At 36.4% G+C, this 20660-nt stretch overlaps 3 protein-coding genes across 3 annotated transcripts; all 3 read right to left on the bottom strand.

The window, feature by feature from the left end:
• Positions 1-1354: 1354 nt before the first annotated feature.
• On the bottom strand, positions 1355-6652 carry LOC106699809 (gastrula zinc finger protein XlCGF57.1-like). The gene is made up of 5 exons (XM_023341067.1): positions 6479-6652; positions 6244-6395; positions 5930-6139; positions 4822-5166; positions 1355-4248 (listed from the first exon to the last, which is right to left on the bottom strand). Exons 3-5 carry the CDS (start codon positions 6030-6032, stop codon positions 2915-2917), a joined length of 1782 nt encoding a protein of 593 aa, XP_023196835.1. The 5' UTR covers positions 6033-6139; positions 6244-6395; positions 6479-6652; the 3' UTR covers positions 1355-2914.
• A 484-nt stretch (positions 6653-7136) lies between these two features.
• LOC102231257 (gastrula zinc finger protein XlCGF26.1-like) lies at positions 7137-12493 on the bottom strand. Its single transcript, XM_023341069.1, has 3 exons — positions 12078-12493; positions 10809-10980; positions 7137-9989 (listed from the first exon to the last, which is right to left on the bottom strand). Exons 2-3 carry the CDS (start codon positions 10921-10923, stop codon positions 8329-8331), a joined length of 1776 nt encoding a protein of 591 aa, XP_023196837.1. The 5' UTR covers positions 10924-10980; positions 12078-12493; the 3' UTR covers positions 7137-8328.
• A 1053-nt stretch (positions 12494-13546) lies between these two features.
• On the bottom strand, positions 13547-19979 carry LOC111609891 (zinc finger protein 154-like). The gene is made up of 4 exons (XM_023341063.1): positions 19737-19979; positions 17851-18069; positions 16926-17243; positions 13547-16471 (listed from the first exon to the last, which is right to left on the bottom strand). The coding sequence occupies exons 2-4, from the start codon at positions 17960-17962 to the stop codon at positions 14943-14945; spliced, it is 1959 nt and encodes a 652-aa protein (XP_023196831.1). The 5' UTR covers positions 17963-18069; positions 19737-19979; the 3' UTR covers positions 13547-14942.
• Positions 19980-20660: the final 681 nt, after the last annotated feature.

Below are 20660 nucleotides of genomic sequence, written 5' to 3'. Positions count from 1 at the left end.
TATTAAAACAGTATGGGAATCAAGTAATTGTTCAAGTTCACAATATTACATGAATTGGATTTTAGAGAATGCCTATATATCCTCTTTTTCGCCTTTAAAAAGTGTTTTTTAAACTCTATGTAAAATAGGTTGATGTGTAAATAACTATTTGAAAACGTAAACGATTATTAAGTCATGCATGAGACCATTGAGCTAAATAAAAAATAATGTACAAGTAGAGTTAGATAATGTAATGAGTCATTTGTCTACCAAAATATGTTTTTCAACATTTTTGTTATGTATTTACAGATTTTTGATTTTGTTTTTACTGATGCAAATTTAAAATCCTATGGAGGCCCCTGGGGATTACCATACCTTTGTGAAAAATAAATATACTTAATATATAAAATTGTACCATAACTGAATCCAGATTAATCATCAGTGTACTTCAAGTTTGTTTAGGAATATTTAACTTGGAGCTTTTTATTTTGGAACAACTAATTTTGTGCATAATGTATTTGAATTGTAATTAAATTGTAGAAAATCATAATTTGAAGTGTTCTAATAATTGTACTATCAAGAGCTTTTCTGGAACAACCAAAGGTATACTTTGTACATTTTAAGTATAAGGCTTTTAATGTAATAAAAACAAGTAAGATTAGTATATCTTAAGTGTATCATTTTTGTGATCAAATTACATTTGAAATATATTAAGAATGTCTTCTAAATATATAAGCATTATATATTTTATATATTAGCACTGTGATCACAGTATGCTCCAATTAAACCTTTGGTTTATTTTCATTGCCAGTACACTGTTTAGTTACTTATCAATGTCTTTTATTCTTCTTCTTTGCCACTTTGTACATTACATGCTTCACTACACACTACAGTAGTGCAAACTTAAGCTACCATTATACAGAAGGATCAATTGCAACACACTTTACGATTGAAAAAAAAATTATACTATGTTATATTAATTAGAATTTAAAGTATATTTGAGAAAATATATAATTTTAGAAAGTGTACTAAAATATATATATTTTAAAGAGTATTATAAGAATGCTTTAAAAAAAATTATTTTATATTTTTATTATAATCTTATTTAAAATACACTTAAATATATAATTTTTTTCACCAAGGTAATAATGTACTTGCTAGTCAGTTCATGCGACACCTTGAATACTGAAAATTGTTCTGCAACAATATAACCTTTTTATAAGGTCTTTACATTTATGCTGTGATCAATGTTTTCAAAAATAACAAAACATTTAATCTCAGGTAATTTGCAAGACTAATAGGTCCATTCTTTTGCAATTATAGAATAAACATCAGTCTGAACACATCTTTTAAACATTTTTATTAAAAAGGCTTTAGACAAACTTTAACAACAGTTCTCAGTTATTTTAATACACATATTTGTGCATCAAATTACTTTAACATGAAACGGAGAGAGAATGAGACTATTTTTTTAAAAGAGATGCATCATTTGTACAATTTCAACGATTTAACCTGCAGCAACCTCAATTAAAAATACAAACGAGAAAAAAAAAAACTGACCCATTTGGCAGTGAGTGAACTAGGGGTCCCAGGATACAAAAAAGAAAATACTTTATACTCAATGCTATTTCTGATACAGTTGTATCAGAAGATATTTTGAAGACACAGTGTTCTTTCTAGTTACAAGCCAAATATATGACTAATTACAATATGACAAGTTAACTTTCCTAATTAGGCTAAAACCAATAAGCTGGAATCAATTAAGCTCTCATTCAGAAAAGTGCATAATTTCTTTTTTCAAAACAAAGAGCAAAGTATAACTGAACCAGTATCCAGAACAAATAGAAAATATATAATTGTGCTCTTTGCTGCTCGGACAGAAATGGGAGGCAAGTGATCTCTTTGAAGCAAACTGCAGGCATATGGTTGCTAGCAATTAAATGTAGTGAGTGGATAGAAGTGATCATTAGCATTTCTCATCTTTGAAATGCTAATGGAGTCCTGGAGTTTATCACAAGCAAATAATTCAGCTGTAGCTACTTACTAAATTGTCTCAGTGCTTATTTTACAACCATAAAACTATAGGATAATGCCAGCAAAGCTAATTCTTAGCAGGTCTAGCATACAAGCCTGCTGGTGTACTTACATTCTTATATTCAGAATTACTGTATTTTAACTCGAGGATTTACTAATATAAATCAGCCAGATAATCACGTATGCAGTACTTACATATTCCATATACAGTATGTTTGAGGATTCTTTTAATCTTCAGTGGCAGCCATTCATTCATCCCAAGGTTTTGTTTCAGAGTACCGGCCCCACATGATTCCCCTTCAGACTAGCCAGAAGCAATTAACAAACAGCTGGTGGAACTGCACATCTGCTGAGCTCATTATAGGAGTTACTTCTCAGTGCAATGCTGGTAAAAATGTTGATAAACGGTTAAGGGAGGAGAGAGGTGATGATTTCTTGAAAGTAAAGTGTTGTAAAGAGCAGAACCTTCTTAAAGACATAGAGGCCCAATTTCAAAGTGTTAAATTACCAAGTCAAATTTCTTTTAGGCCATATTTGTTATGTACAGTACTTGTATAATAACTCAAAGGAACATAGTTGATTGCGCTATAAAATGATTCTCTGTGGATGGAAAACATTTAGTACTGCCGTTTTAAATATCAGGCTTTCATTGTAGTACAAAAGCTGAGAATAGACCAGTTATTGTTGATCTGCTCTAGGTTTTTCTAATCATTATATTGATCATCAAATGAAAACTTTTGGCCATCTAAATTTTTGACACTTTATTTTGACATTTCAATTAGATTTTTAAAGATTTTTTATTTAAATGTATTTGCTCAGTGAAATAATCTAGCTTGGCATTAGCATGCCTCTTTAAGGATATGCTAATGCAGTCTAATCAACCTCACGTCAGGATTTTGATTCATTCCTTGCAACCCTCGTGAACACTCATGTGAGTCTTCAGATTCCCATGTTGTGAAAACGCTTTACTGCAAACATTACAAACAAACGGTTTTTCGCATGTGTGAACCCGCATGTGTCTCTTTAGACGATCTTGTTGTGAAAATCCTTTACTGCAAAGAGTACAAACAAATGGTTTCTCCCCTGAATGGACTCTCATGTGGTTGTCAAGATGACACTTCTGAATAAATCTGGTTTTACAGATATCACACCCAAAAGGCCTCTCCTCTGTGTGGACCTTTACATGTCGCTCCAACTGGATTTCCTTCACAAAATGTTTACCACACTCACTGCAGCTAAATGGTGCAGTGTGAACATCCATATGTTTCTTTAAATATCCTTGTCGTGAAAATCCTTTACAGCAAACACTGCAAACAAATGGTCTGTCTCCAGTGTGAACACGCATGTGGCTCTTTAAATTCTCTTGTCGTGAAAATCCTTTACAACAAATGCTACAATTAAATGGTTTCTCACCCGTGTGAATAAGCATGTGCCTTTTTAGTACAGTTTCTAGGGAAAATCCTTTACTGCAAACACTACAAGTAAATGGTTTCTCTCCTGTGTGAATACATAAGTGATTCAATAGTGTATTTTGTTGGGAAAAACCTTTACTGCAAAAACTACAAGTAAACGGTTTATGTGCTGTGTGAACATGCATGTGCCTTTCCAGAAAATTTTCTTGTGAAAATCCTCTGTTGCAAACACTACAAACAAATGGTTTTTCTGAAGTGTGGCTCCTCATGTGCTGTTTAATACTACTCTTTCGATGAAATTTTCTACCACAAACGTCACAGAAAAAAGGTTTTCCTTCTGAATGGGTCTTCTCATGAGTCTTGAGAAAGTTCTTTGCATGAAACCCTTTACCACAATAATCACAAACAAATGGTTTCTCCCCAGTGTGGAGTTGCCTATGTGTATGAAGACGATACGTTGCAGTTCCTTTACCTTTACTGTGAACAGCCATTTTACTTTCTTGGGAAGAGTCTTCTGAATATGCGTTCCTATCTGGTTCTGGTCCTCCACAGTCCTCTCCATCACATTCTGTTTTCATCTGTTCAACTGACCAAGTAGTTAAAGCTGCTGTCTCCATATTGTCTTCAGTTTTATTGTGGGAGAGCTCTGATAACTGAGGTTTCTCTTCATCTTCAATCTTCACAGTAAGTTGCTCTTCCTCCTCACTAATCCACAGTTCCTCCTCTTCCTCCTTAATGTGGGGATCTGGGTCCTGTTGGCCCAAACTAGGATTCCAGTCGTGAGGAACCTCCTTAATCACCAACATCTGATGGAGTGGGAGCACTGAAATACAATAATCAAAAGTTGATTAGCAAATCCATGTTACATTGATACACAAGAGTCAGCAAAAAAGAGGCACATTTTTATTGAAAGCACTTTGTGCCAAATGTAAATAGATAGTTACCACAGAATTAAATAAAATGTAAATGTAACAATAATATTAGAGACAAGAATATTTAATGTATCGATTGCAAATGCCAGCCAACACCGAGTCAAGTAGCACTTTGTATTTCAGATTCCCAAGCAGCACCTTCTTTTAAAATTTTTGAGATATGAATAAAAATCTGTAAATGAGCACATTTCCTAAAATTATTTGGCGTTATGTTCCACATAAAAATACACTAAGCAGTGAATCTGCCAATACTGGACTGCGAATAGGCAGGGTCCACTGTAGTAGCAATAAAAGTGGTATGAGGTCATACTTCTATCATCTGAGCACAAAATTCTTGTCTGCAATGTTTCCAGTACTGAATAAAAATATGCACATGTCCTCCTTAAATGCATGTCTGTAGCATGTGAGCACATTGTTTCATGTTTTTGTGAACACTGCTTGGGAAAACTTTTTAGACCCTTTACCTCTTCTGTGAATTGTCATCTTGCTCTTTTGAGAGGAACATGCTGGGTCCAGGTTCATGTCTGATTCTGGTCTCCCACAGTCCTTTCTATCAGGTTCTTTTTCCATCTGTCCAACTGAACAAGCGGGCAAAGTTTTTGTTGCTCTGTTGTCTTCAGTTTTTATTTGCTGAAGCTCTGGTAACTGAAGTTTCTCTTCATCTTCCATCTTCACAGTAAGCTGCTCTACCTCCTGACTGATCCACTGCTCCTCTTCTTCCTCCTTCATGTGGGGGGGTTCTGGATCCTCCTGGTCCGAACTGGAGGTCCAGGGATGGGGAACCTCTTTAATCACCAACATCTGACGGACTGGCAGAGGTGAACAAGCCATGGACATTAATCAAAAAATCCACAGAAGAATGATTTACATTGATAGAGTACATCAAATCAATTGATCAGTGGGACAAAAACTAAAGGTTTGATGTAGCAATTCCAAGCTAAAGGTGCCATCTAAATATACCTTAGTGTAAAGACCCTTAGCAGGTTGTCAAATAAAAAAGAAGGAGAATTCAAATATTTTCCCATATTTAACCAGTCTTGGAAAATGGTTAAAAATTTATTTCATATTTTCACCAATGTTTTAAGAATACATAGTAAATCTGAACATTAGATTAGTTTAGTTTGTGTTTAACATGGTAGAGTGAAGTAACTCAATGCCTTGTCCAAAATATGGCACCTCCATGTGCATCTATATCAAAATTGTCTGAAGGTTAAAATACATCATGTTGGGGAGTCGACATTAACCATTAGGCAAACATTTGGATATCATTATCTTATATCACACAGTTTCAGCAGAGAAAAACTGAAGTGTTGTGTGCAAAAATAGAAAAATAAAGTTGAAGGGGTAAAAACACATGGCATACAGGTTACTTAGAACCTCTTAAGTTAAAAACTGAATATAAAACCTTTCATCATTAAAACATTAGTGTTTCTTCACAAATTACTCCAGATTGACTCTACAGACAAATGATTTTAAAAGTTGACCCAATCCTGATAATTTAAGATGATTTTTTAAGTTCCTTTTTAGATTAAACAAAGAACTCTGTAGTGACTGTTTCTGTGCGTCACTTACTGAGACCTTTGTCTTGTCTTTCCTCCAGTTCCGATGTCGATCCTGCAGGTAGGGGGGGGAACCCTCCAGGTTCATCTGCTTCAACCTTCATCATCTCAGTCATCCTCGCTCCGCCTGGGATTCCCCTGTTCACAATCCTTGTCTTCAACCCTCACAAGTTCTAATGGATCAAGGCTTCAGTCATTTACCAGGATCTTCTGCTGCCTGAAACTGGAATCGGACACAAATCAGGATCTAATCAAAGAAAGTATATTATCAGAAAATGTAAACCATAAGAGATCTGAAGCGACACTGCAGAGGAGAGCGTCTGATACCTTGGTCAGTAGTTCTGGGTGGGTCCACTCTGAAACTATCTCCAGTCTCTCTGTCCTCAGCTGGACAACAATGTAAGAGGAAGTGTCCACAAACGATGATACGGTCTTTCCTGTCTGCTGCTTCAGCTCCATGGTCACCAGCGCTCCATTCTCTAATTACATATAATGAACGGCAAATGTCGGCTAGAAATAATCACAGAGGTTCACAGCAAACACGTAAAAGCGACATCCTTACCGAGATGGTCGATCAGAGTCTGGGAGATTTAGCAAGGACACTTTTATCACACATATTTCACACAAACAAGCGTCTTTCGTCGGGATATAGCCAGTCAAGCTAACACTGCCATCGTAATTAATCCTCATTCCAACAAATAATAAACGCAAACCGAGCTGGTCCGGGTTATACGTTGACGACGTCGCCGCCATATTGTGAGTGGCTATGTCCAGTTCTTCTCCGAAGGATATTGAGCCAAGCGCTGAGACTGTGGTCTGCTGGGGCAATATGAGCCATCAGCAGATGGACTTAAATTAGTGGTGGAACTATATTAAAAAAATAATGTACTGAATTATATGCTTTAAAGCGCATCACACTCTAGGCATCATTTAATGTTAAGATTCTTAAATAATCCTTTTTGTTTTACTTATTAAACAAACATTAAAATATTGCATTTGTATAATGATGAAGAGCTGAATGTTATGTCCAGTAGATGTGAGTAACTGGTGCCAGGAGTTGCTTTGACACTTCACACACTCCTGCTCACACTTGAGTTACATTGTTGATACCAGGTGCTCTGAAACTGGAAATCCCAAGTATCTGCCTCGTTTCATCACCAGTTCAGAAAAAAAACATCCTCTCACACACTTTATAAGACAACTGTTACTTATTACATTAATAATTTTAATGGAAGTACTACAGGATTTTAATCACACATATTTTTGCACCAGGAAACATAAAGCAAATATTCTTAAATAAAAAGGTGAGCCAGCATTTGTTCCGACAACAAAAACAAAAAATAATGTGCAACAGTGACAGCAAAGGCAGAAGTAAAAACAGAATTTTCTTTTACAGAGATACATAATTCATAGCGCTTCAATGGTTAATTCTGCAGCACAATAACTAGTGGCCTCAATTAAAAACATATATCAAGGAACAGAAATCAAACATCAGAGGCTGATTTGGTGGTGAGATAACCAGACATGAAGAAGTTTTAAATATTTGTAGAGCTGAACATCTGAATGTTTATCAACCAAAACTAGTCAAAGATTTGCTACCACTGATCTCTAGGCCCCCTCTAACTAACAGAAACAGGAGGAGAGGCAGCTTTTACTTTAACAGATGTATACTTGGATGTATACTTTCACTTGAGGAGAAATTTGATGAATTAGTCTTCCTCTTATTTGAGTACAAGTTTTGGGTTCTCTACCCACCTCTGCTCACTTCATAGAAACATCTTTCTTGAGTTTATCACAAGCAAAAGTCAATTCAGTCATGTAGTTATTCATTTGTATCAGTTCTATTTACAGCCATAAAAACTATGGAATAATGCCAGGAAGTCTGCTGGTTTATTTACTTGCTCATCGACACTCAGTTTTAATAATAATAATCAGCCAAGATGATAATCATGTATGCTGCTCATTTGGTGCATACTGTACCAGTGCCATAGTACCAGCAGGACAGCACATAGACCTATGTATAGCCTTTATGTTATGCTTTGCATAACATTTTTTATACAGACAGTAAAAACCACTGTCTAACCACTGTTATAAGTCACTATGACTTATAACATGAAGCTGCTTGCTTGTTGATATTGGCCCACTTGTAGAGGTCCACATTATGTCCGCCCTCTGCTTGTGAGCATGTCTGTTGACAATTCAAAAATCAGTCAGCAAATACTTTGCTAACTTTTCTTGAACTACCACAAATTCATTTCAATACCATATTGTCCACTCCATGACAAAAGCAGACATTCTGAATAGACCACATTTATCTGCTCTAGGTTTATCTAATCATTATTTTTGATCATATTGAAGCTTTTAGCCCTCTAAATATTTAATTTTGATATTCCTACTAGATTTTAGATTTCTTCACTGCATGCAGCCCTCATGAACACCCATGTGTCTCTTCAGATTCCCTTGTTGTGAAAACGCTTTACTGCAAACATTACAAACAAATGGTTTTTCACATGTGTGAACACGCATGTGTCTCTTTAGACGGTCTTGTTGTGAAAATGCTTTACTACAAACATCGCAAACAAACGGTTTCTCTCCTGAATGGACTCTCATGTGGTTGTCAAGATGACACTTCTGAATAAATCTGCTTTTGCAGACATCACATCCATATGGTCTCTCCTCTGTGTGGACTTTTACATGTCGCTCCAACTGGATCTCCTTCAAAAAATGTTTACCGCAATCATTACAGCTAAATGGCGCCGTGTGAACATCCATGTGTTTTTTCAGATGATGATGTTGTGAAAACCCTTTATTGCAAACACTGCAAATAAATGGTCTCTCTCCCGTATGAACACACATGTGCCTCTTTAAAGTATCTTGTTGTGAAAATCCTTTACTACAAATACTACAAATGAATAGCTTCTCTGCAGTGTGGACATGCATGTGTCTCTTTAGATTCTCTTGTAGTGAAAATCCTTTTCCACAAACACTACAAATAAATGGTTTCTCTCCTGTGTGAACACGCATGTGTCTCTTCAGCACTCCATGTTGATAAAATCCTTTACTACAAATACTGCAGATAAATGGTTTTTCCCCAGTGTGAACATGCATGTGACTCTTTAAATTTTGCTGCAGTGAAAAGCCTTTACTACAAAAACTACAAACAAACATTTTCTCTCCCGTGTGAACACGGATGTGTCTCTTTAAGTTCTCTTGTAATGCAAATCCTTTACTGCAAAAGCTACAGATGAACGGTTTCTCTCCAGTGTGAACACGCATGTGACTTTTGAGATGAATCTGTTGTGAAAAGCCTTTACTACAAACACTACAAACAAATGGTTTCTCTGCAGTGTGAATCCTTGTGTGGTTTTTAAGTGTTTCCTTTCTTTTAAATTTTGTACCACAGACATCACAAGAAAAAGGTTTTTCTTCTGAATGAACCTTCAGATGCTGCTGAAACAATTTCTTTGCATGAAACTTTCTACCACAATCCTCACACGCAAATGCTTTATCTCCAGTGCGAACTCTCTTGTGCGTCTGGGGAGAACGCTTTTCTTTGGATGCTTTGGTAGAAATATCACATTTATGTTCTCTCTTTCCACTGTGAATCATCATATGTAATTGAACATGAGTTTTATGTCTGAGTCTTTTGCCACAACTATTGCAACCAAACGGCTTCTCTCCCGCATTAACTTCAATCTGAGCTGTACGTTTGGAATGTGGTTTTGATATTTTACTTCTTTTGTGAACTGCCATCTTACTTTCCTGAGAAGAACATACTGGATCAGGTTTTCTGCCCGGTTCTGGTCCTCCACATTTCCCTCCATCGGGGTCTGCTTTAATCTTTACAGCTGAACTGCTGGTCTGAGCTTCTGTCGCTCTGTTGTCTTCAGTTTTGATTTGCTGAAGCTCTGAAAACCGAGGTTTCTCTTCATCTTCCATCTTCACAATGACCTGCTCGTCCTCCTGTTTGGTCCACAGTTCCTCCAATCCCTCCTGTTTGTGCGACGTCTCTGGATCCAAACTTGGACTCCATTCATGGGGAACCTCTTCTTTAATCACCAATATCTGTTGGACTGAGAGCAGTATTTGTTTAATCAATGATTTTTGCAATTTCAAGAACAGATTACTTTTAAAAACATTATCATTCTCTTACATTTAAAGAAACAACTACTCAATATTGTTTGGAAATTGCATTTTTTTTGTTTGCCAGTTTAAGAAAAGAAATTATAATTTAGCATGTAATTAACTATTTTGTTTGATTTCTAATTTAAAATAATCTTCCAACCAGGAGTTCTTTCTCCAAGAGTGTTCAGCTCGAGGCCAGCATCCTACAATGCTTAAATGTGCTTCAACGTATCTGAATAAAATTGCTGCACTGCCTCCTCACCAAGCTATCAAGTTCTACAAAAACCCAGTTAATGACTTTTCTCATTCTGTGTGGCTACTGAATAGGACAACGAAGGAACTAGCTGAATCAAACTCAACTATGATTAACTTATGGGTTTCCGTGCACTATAATTATTATTTTATTTTTTTTGCTTTTAAGTAGTTTTTATAAAAGGAGCAACTTATTTCACTGATGTTGCACAGCAAAGGGAAGGGGAGTGTGCTGAAGTGTTCTTCATTTTATTTCATGGTTCCACTAGAGACATCCACGTCAATACACATTGCTGTAATTGTATGCGAGAATTTCCCACATTATAAAAGCTAGACTTGCAGGAATCAGAATACCTGCAATCCCGCAGTGAATTTTAGGCTGTAGTATTCTGCCCCTGCTTGGATATTCAGATATATTTCTCTCTCTCTGATTCGTTCCATGCCCAGAAGCTCTTTTATAACATCCAGACAGAGTTAATTTGCTCTAACCCAGAAAACAAATGTGTGTCGCTTACTGAGATCTTTGCTGTCTTGTGTTTCCTCCTCCAGTTCCGATGTGGCTGCAGGTATGTGGGGATCCAAGCTGAACCCTCCAGGCTCATCTGCTTCAACTTTCATCATCTCAGACATCCTCGCTCCTCCTGTGATTCTCCTTTTCAGAATCCTCGTTTGCAACCTTCACATGCTCTAGTAGATCAATAGAATAAATTAGAACTTATTTAAACCTGGATTCCAGAAAGGTTTCGATGTTAGTAATTAATAAGCTAATATTTTGTTCAAAACAGAACATAACGATACATAATGTTGAAACTGAAAAATTCACCTTCATTGACTAAATAAGCTCATTTCAAATCTGATAGTAATATAATGGTTTTAGAGCAACATATGACCCCCTTCCACACCATGCCTATTTCAGAGCACACCTTGAGTATCCCAGGACAATGCAAAACACACTACAGCTATTGCAACAGTATGGCTTTTTGTCAAAAAAGGTGTTGAACTGACCTGCCTGCAGTTCAGATCTGCTACCAAAACATGTACCACAACATTAAGCCATAAATATGTAATTGATGACCATAAACTCTTGAGGAACTGGAAACCTTTATCAGCACCAAATTCCAACACAAAAATTTCGGAAGCTTTTATCAAAATTTCTTCAAAATGGAAGTAATATTAACATGTTGGAGCAGCCTGGCCCTCCGACCACCACTAGCAGGAAAGGCGGGTGAAGAGTCTTGTCCAAGGACACAACGACGGAGAAGGGTCCGAACGGGCAGGACGAACTACTACCACCATTTCCACCAAAGGTCTAATTCCCTTTTTATAAAGATTATTTTAAAAAATTAAAAAAAGAACAACAGATATTTTATTTTTGTCAAAACTTTAACTTCTTTTACATTGTTTTATTACCTTTCTGAGATGCCTGACAAATGCACTGAATAAAGGGACCATTACAAATCCATTAACATTCATTCTGACAACCATGAAAGGCAAACACTACTATTGCTTTATTACCATGAAATGTTTTTGACATTTTTATATTGCTATGATTTTTTTTTTTTTTTGCTATAGTTCATTGCAATGTCTGATAAATATTTCTAATAATTTTTTCTTTATGATTCTAGGTCAAATATTTCAAAGTGTGGGAAATAGACGGCCCCAGAATGTGGACCTCTCAACACCACAAGCATGATCTTGGTATTAGTAAAGAGTTACTTTAACGCTCTTTCAGATAAAACGGTTTGTTTTAACTAAAATCTCTTCTGAAAATGTTGCCAACATACCCACTACAACTGTCTCCAGACTGTTGGTCCTCAGCTGAACAGGACTTGCAGGTAGTGTCCGCAGACGACGTGATCTTCACCGCACAGTCTCACAGACTCGCAGTGTGGACTCGTCTTCTGCTACTTAACCATGAACATTTAAAGGCTTTAACCTCGGAAACATTGACCAACTGACTGCTGTTAGCTCATTTAGCTCCACAAAGGCTAATTTCATTCTATGCTACAAGCTCCGACAACAAACAATCACAGTGCTTCAAAACAAAGAAGCAAACACGAAATCCACCCGAAATATAAAGTAGATAGTTTGAAAAATTATTAATGATTAAAGTAACACATAATTCTCACAAAAAGCAGTTTTTCGTCAGGCCAGTTAAGCTAACAGTGATACATCCCTGGTTACTTCCTATTTGCTCAGACAAAGAAGCCTCCGAGTCGTGCGTTAATGTCGCCGCCATATTGTGAGTGGCATTAACGTCTACATAAACATAAGGATATGCAGATAAAGTATGTTAATGTGCATTTTAAGCATGCCGTTTCATATAGTTGATTCTGTTCAACTTAGGTGCACAGATATTCGTCATACTTCTCTAAATGATTACAATGACAAGTAGTTTTACAAAAATATAGTACGTCAAAATCAGCTGAATCCCATATGCTGAACTTTCCAAAATAAAGTAATTCACTAACTTTTTTTTTTATAAAGCACAAATATTGAGATCGATTTACTTCATGTCAAAGTGGAATATTTGGAATCGTATCCCATTGAGCATCTTTATACATATAAACATTTATATACAGTACATATGTATACACATTTATACTGTGTGCCGTGCAGTTTTTTGTACTATAAACATAGTACAGGTTTATTTTTACTGCAGCATAAATATCAGCAACTGCACAGATATTTCTCACTCACTGTCACACCATTTAGATGAGAAACACCCCATAAATCTGACCTTGAACATCTGACTGCAGATGTCAGGATTTTGCCTTTGGTTCATGTCAGAGTTAAAGTTTTTAGATATTTAGATTTTACTAAAATGTGTATCTTTTTAAAAATAAAATAGACATTATAGTTCTAAACTATCATGAACTGTTGACTACACAGAGATGTAGATCTGTAGCAGGTTTTGAAATTAAGCTTTATATATATATAAAAAAACAATTAACTAGAATGGTCAAGTCAAAGCCCAACTTCAAATTTGTGAGGACACTTAAACTGATGTTTACAGATACTGCTGACCCAGTTTGACTGACCTTGATGTCATTTTCAGATTGGATGGGGCCGTTTTTGTCTGTCGATGTGAAAGGTCAACGATGTACACCAAAGGTCGATTTGAAGAAACTTCAGTAAAAAGTGAGGCGAACAAATACAAATTCTACATTTTCAGTTTTCTTTGTAAATATGTGGGTTCAGACACTCTTCACCAAATTCTTTACGTATAAAGAAGAATGATCACAGCAGATTGTTCTTTCCAAAGGTTTAATATGCTTACACAAGAGAACAGATTTCTGCAGCACGGCTTGGTCAAATAGCTTGGTCATGCATTCATTTCAGACTGGTGTCACATAGGCTGAAATGAGGGAGGAAAACCAGATCCACAAAAAAAAGAAAAAAAATACAGAGCTCATTGGATGAAATGATTGTTAAAATTAAACAAACGTTGTGCAGAAACAAAACCTAAGGCACATCAGTGGCATTCGAGTTTAGTGAAATGTTCATCTAAAAGGACTTTCTAACTACAGAACCCACAAGCACCCAGTCTTCTAAGAACTAAAACGACTTTTTAAAAGTCAACAGGTTAAAGACTTTAAAAAATCTTAGTTGAGGTTATTTTAGTTTTATACTTGCCTGCTACAGAACAGATATCAGCTCAGTCTTCAAACAAAACAATGTAAACTAAACATGCTTAGAGAGATTTCACAAAATAATGACGATGTTACCAACCAAATTCATTTGTCAGGGAAAACTTAGTTTACCTTCATATCATCATGTTACAGAGCAAACATAAGATAAATCTTCTACTGACTAAAAATACATTTCAAACTAAACTTGACTATAAAGATAGCAGTAAACAATGATAGTAATTAGAGTAGTACCAACAAAGTTTAGTCTTGATCAAAGAAAAGTTAGTTCAGCTTTATACTTTGCTACACAAAAGACTGCTCAATCCACCAATAAGAAAAATTAAAGTTCAATAAATACTGTATAAAACATAATACCAATAAATTACCAGCCAAATTCAGCATTTAAGAAAGAAGTTAGTTTGGGTTTAAACTTTCATGTTTTGAGGACAGACAACAGCTTATTCTTCAGGGATCTAAAAATAAAATTTAAGCCAAGTCTATTTACAAAACAGTTTAGAGATATAACGATAGAAATAACACAATTAAGTCTTTACTGAGAAACTAAAGTGTTGTTGCACTAAAAAAAAAGCAGACTGTCGGATGAAAAAGAACTTACCCTGTAGATAAGGTGTGTCCAAATCCAGTCCTCGAGATCTACTATCCTGCAACTTTTAGATGCATCCCTCGTCCAACACACGTGAATCACATGAATGACTTGTTACCATTCCTCAGCAGAGCTAAAAGATGCAATGATCCATTTGAAGTAGGTGTATTGGAGAGGGGAGGCAACCAAGTTGCAGGATAGTGGATCTCGAGGAATGGACTTGGGCACCCCTGCTGTAGACCATCAAGGAGCACAATCATACAGCTTTTTGTCTGGCTACCATTCATCCTCACACAGAAGAAAATGTGTCAAACCATAACTATGCTTTAACCATGGTCATGGTTTGACCATTCATATCTTCTTATCTTATGTTGAGTGTTTTGAGGTGTTTGTGTTCCTGTGATTGTGTCTCTTTATATGTTCATGTATTGTGGTGTGTCGTTTTGTGTCTCTTCATGCATTCCCATGTCATTTTGTGTCTCTTCATGCATTCCTGTGTCGTTTTGTGTCTCTTCATACGTTCTCATGCAATGCTGTCTGTCTTCATGCGCTCCTGTGTAACTTTGTGTCTCTTCACGTGTTCTTATCATACTGTGTCGTGTCATTTTGTGCCTTTTCACGTGTTCTTGTCGTGAAAACTTCACACTACAAACATCACAACCAAATGGTTTCTCTCCTGTGTGGGTAATCATGTGTCTCGTTAGGCGTGACTTCTCAACAAATTTTTTTCCACATTCATCACAGACAAAATTCTCATTTCCAGATGGAACCTTCTGTGCTCTTGAGTGAACTGGCATGTGGTTATCAAGATCACATTTTCGGACAAATTTCTCCTCACAGACTTCACAGGTAAGTAGATTCTCGCCAGTGTGGTGTCTAACATGCAGAAGCAGACTTCCTTTTCGAGTAAATTTTGCATTACAATAAGCGCAGGCAAATGGTTTTACTCCTAAATGGGTTAACATGTGTGCTTGAAGATCAGCATTAAATCTGAAGTGCCTGTCACAATCAGTGCACGCAAATGGTTTTTCTCCGTTATGAATCATCATGTGTCGCTTCAGAGCCCCCTTTAGGCTAAACTTTTTATAGCAGACTTCACACTGAAAAGGTTTCTCTCCTGTGTGGCATCTCATGTGCCTTTTAAGATCCTTCAGCTCTGTAAATGCTTTACCACAATTACCACAAGCATATGGTCTCTCTCCAGTATGCAGTCTCAAGTGAGATTTGAGATGACACTGATAAGGAAATGTTTTACCACAAAAATCACAAGCAAATGGTTTCTCCCCTGTGTGGACTGTCATGTGACAATTAAGTTGATATTGCTGGTAAAAAGTTTTACCACAGTCTGCACAAGCAAATGGTTTCTCTCCAGTGTGGAGTCTCATATGAGACTTGAGATGACACTGATATGGAAATGTTTTACCACAGTCTTCACAAGCATATGATTTCTTTTCAGCTTTGGCTCCCGGTTGAGTGTCAGCGTTTTTCTCTTTTCTAGATCGTTTCTTCTCAACTGAAGAGTTGGTAGGCTTGTCCACTGATTGATGTGTCACAGAGCTGTTATCCTCCCCACTGTTTTCAGTATCAGAAGAGTGTGATGCATTTTCATTATTCTTTGACTGCAGATGAGTAGCTGAACGACGGGTCCTGCTTGGTTTTGGACTTTCACAGTCTCCATCAGGCTCTTGTTTTATCTGTACAGCTGAGATCTTGTTTGGAGTGTCCGTCTCTCGGCTCTCTTCAGGTTTGACGTAATGAAGTTCTGATAACAAACTAAGTTTCTCATCATCTACAATCTTCACAATAAGTTGTTCTCTCTCCTCACCGACCCACAGGTCATCATCTTCCTCCTTTATGTGGGAGGAAGGTCTTGGGTCTTTCTGGTTCAAACAGGAGCTGGGAACCTCTTGTTTCATCCCCAACACTTGCTGGACCGGGACAACTGAAAAGCATATGGATAAGAATTGTATTAATAAAAGTGCTTCACAAACTACTATTTCCCACTGCAACGCTAGTTGCTAAACCTCCAATGAAGTGATAGGTGAGATAATAGGTGAACAAAATCAACTCCAGTTGTCTATGTGGAAATTAAATCTGCATGGGAGAAATTGTTTGTCTTCCTGTGTGAACACACATGCCTCTGATCTTGGAATAAAAATTCCTTTACTGCAAAAATAACGTGTCTCCCTGTGTTGTGGATCCAAATGAGTTTTCTCTTAATTTCAATTTTCTACCGCAAACATCACAGGAAAAAAAAGACTACAAAGATCATAGGAGGTTATTTTTGGTTTCGTTAGTCAACCAGGTGGAATTTTGTCTTGCGTTTGAATGCTTTGAGACGTCACAACCAGCTCCAGTCTGAGCTTTAAATCTGGAATAGCGTTTGGATCTTTTACCTGTACGGTGAATGGCCATCTCACTTTCTTGATAAGAACTATTGGGGCTTGGGCCTGGTTCTGGTCTTCCACAGTCCTCTCCATCAGGTTCTGCTTCCATCTGTTTAGCCAAGTTGGGCGTCAGGGGTTCTCTTCTCCTGTCTTCAGTTTTCATGCAGCTACAATCTGAAAACTTTGGTTTTTCTTCTTTTTCACTTTTCACAGCAGGCTTCTCTTCTTCCTTCATGTGAGGCGGCTTTGAGTCAAGCGGGTCCAAACTAGAGCTCCAGTCACTGCGAACCTCTTCTTTAACCACCCACAGCTGCTGCCCAGGAAACACTGAAACACACATGGACATCTATGATTCCTTTAAAAATAAAAATCCATAATGAAATAATTCACACATCCCTGATTAGACTGCTTATTTCCTGTGGCAGTGGTTGGGCTCAGTAGAATTTACCCGCCTATAAAATAAACATTTTTGATTTTCTTTCTTGATTTCTTTTCTCGTTTATTAATTTAAAAAGTGTTAAGAAAAATAAACAAAAATCTAAAACAAATTAAATATTTGTAGATACATAAATGAGGGCCACATTTGCAGTTACGGTACCGAGATAAAATAAGAGGATGTTTGGAATAATGACATTTAAAAAATTACAGGCAAATTGGCAATTATGCAAATTAGATTATGGCATAATTTAGGACAGGCAGTAGTTTCCTTACTAAGGAGCCAATTTTAACAGAGCTAATTAATCTAGCATTAGTGCACAAGTTAGTAATTTAACTTGACTAATTAGGTTTATCAAACAATAGTGAATGACACCCAGATCTTAAAAATAGTATGTGGAAGAAAACTGTTAGTGGTGCAGTAGTGGCTGCTACATTTAAACAGGAATCAAATTAATTAATATCCATCCAGTTTAATTAGGAAGGAAAAACGATTTACCTTCAGTCTCTTTCTTAGCAAGTTGGAGAAAGCTGGATTGTGTTTCGGAGTCCCGGCTTTCCATCTCTGATCGATGTGTTTTTCCAGCTTGGTGTTCTGAATTAGCCCACATCTCTAAATATACTTCAAGTAAAGGTCGGCGCCGTTAAGATGTTTTCCTGGTGAGCTGTGAATCCGTCTTCAGTCTCCCAACGTTCAAACATCAGTGTTACACAGAGTCTGAGGAGAGACACATCAGGAAAGAGTTTCTATTCAGAATAAACCACAGAGCATTTAAATTTTAAATGCTGCAGAAACCATTGCAGTCATAGACACAGAACAAGAGACACAGCTTCAGCTTCATGTATGTGTTACAGCACTGGCCAGGTGGCAACCAGATGGTTTGAAGTTGGATTTTCAGTAATATTTGTATACAATAATAGTTTATCTCAATACTGGTAATAATGATCATTTGTACAGAAATAAACAGATGTAAGGCCTTATGACATGGATTTTTTAAAGTCCAATTTTCCACTTTTATTTGTCTTTTTCACACAAAAAAAAACATATTTTAAATAAGTAAAAAAAAAAATTTAAAAAGTAGATTTTATCAGTTTAACAGAAACATTTCCCAAACATATTGGGACTAAATTTACTGAATAGCAACTGTTGCAGAAAAAAAATACATTCAGAAAAAGTATCTTGTTAAAACGATAAACTTTCTATTCATAACAAGATGTAAAATTTGTTAAAACAAGAAACAGCTTTACGTTTCTTGTAAGCTCTGCAATGCATTTCTATCTGATTACAGAAAAAATGTGTTCATATTTAAACAAGAAAGGAGAAAACAAATCGCAGGATGTTTGAGTGTCGTTTAAAATAGACAGGGTGAGAAGATGAATGGGTTAACATATTGCTCCTGAATTTATTTCTTAGCTCTGGCAGTGACACTTAATTCAACTTACAAACAAATGTGTTCACAAAAATGAGTGAGTGAAACTAAAGAAAAAGTGCTTTTTGTAAAAAAATAAAAATAAAAATAAAAATAAAAAAGGACTGCATTTTCTTGATGTGATTTTTGGAAACTAGGAGTTAATTTTCTAAACATTGGTGAAAATGTGTTCATCTAGAATGTTAATTTTAAATTTAAAATCTCGAGGGCATTTCTACAGTCTGTTTAATTATAAGGAAATGTGGTTGTGTGACTGAATGAAATGTGTTGAGCCAACCTGCCTCAAATAAAGTTCAAATCTATGGCCAAACAAAGGTGGTGCTTTTAAATCTTCAGAATATAATGTATAGATAAATAAAAATATATATTATTATGGAATAAGGAATAATGCCTTGATACCAAATGAACTGATATCAAGGCTTTTATTACTATACAAAACCTAACATAAGTTACATTGCTAAAGGTTGTGTATACGTTTATATGTGTCGATTTTTACAGCATATATTTTGAATTAAGACAACAATGCTTATTTTGCTTACGCCTAGGTCTTTATTAAGCAACTGCTGTACGTCCAGTTCACCATCAGATGTCGCTGTTTTTCCTCACATTTAAATCTCGAAGCCTTTAATAATTTTAGGTTTTAAAAAACCTTTAATGCCTTTGAATGCTTTCCACACCAGCAGTCACTCCAAAAAGAGATAAAGACCAACTCAGGTAAAGGCTACAATCAATACGTTTGGGTGATAAAATTATTTTGTGGCAGCCAAACTGATTTAAATCCAATGTAAACAGCATGTTTTCCGTTCACCTGAAAAGTTAATTAACCCGTATTTTCTTTCCAACATGGCGGACGCGCTGACGTGTCGTAATAATAGTTAATTAAGCGTCTACCCGAAGAATAGCCGAACCTAAATAAAATCAGTCATATCCTCATTAAGCCGGAGCTTGTTCTTACCAGCTGTTGGGTTTCCATCATCATCTTGCGGTTAGTGGCTACGAGCTGTTTTTTTCTACAGTTTGCCCCCTAAAGGCAGATTTTCAGTACCGATTATAATCCACCTTCTTCATGGTTTCTTATCTCTTTAAAATTAGCCATGCACATTAGCTCATATTGTAGTCGGGTACATGTCCACCAGACTGGATCTATAGTGTCGTTACAGGCCATCGGAGCCCCCAGTCTCCGTCTGGAAATAATTTATTTATGGCTCTCTGCTGGATTTTGATCAGGCATCTGCACAAACACTCTCTAATTATGCCTTGGAAGTGTCTCCCTCTTCTGGAGTCATCTAGCTCCTACAGCAGTCAGTCGCTCAGATTTTCAGTGAAAAGAACAAAGAAAATGTTTGCAAAACCCTCAAAGAACTGGATATCAATCAATCTAGACCATTATAAACGATTACGCTTTATTTTGGAAGGCTAAACCATCAAAAATGAAACGAAAATCTCAAACTCTTACCGTAGAGAAGTAAAGCCTATGTCAGAGACATCTGTTTTCACTTAGCAGCAGCTGTCCCTGCACCTCAATTACTCCCCACATTTAGTGAAGATGGAGCTCAGCTCAGTCAGAGCTCTTTTGTTCTCTTTCTTGAGGCTTTCTGAAAGCAGAGCAGACGGCTGTTTGTCACAAACCAGTCAGTCAACAAACATTAAAAACAAACAACTCCCCAGGAATTCAACAAGAATAGAATCCACTTGAGATGTGATGTGAAATTACAACACAGGCATTGAAATTGAAACCCACTTCTGCTGTTTATTAGAATGATTATAAACTAAAACAACAGAGAGGAATCTGTAAAACTGACATAAAATGAGCAGACAGCTCTACCACAATAGAAACTCATGGAACTTAAGTAAAAGAGGATATCAACACATTTCTGTA

Source organism: Xiphophorus maculatus, chromosome 10 (assembly GCF_002775205.1).
Source record: "Xiphophorus maculatus strain JP 163 A chromosome 10, X_maculatus-5.0-male, whole genome shotgun sequence".
Taxonomy (NCBI): domain Eukaryota; kingdom Metazoa; phylum Chordata; class Actinopteri; order Cyprinodontiformes; family Poeciliidae; genus Xiphophorus; species Xiphophorus maculatus.
This window is presented reverse-complemented; position numbering and strand designations above follow the sequence as displayed.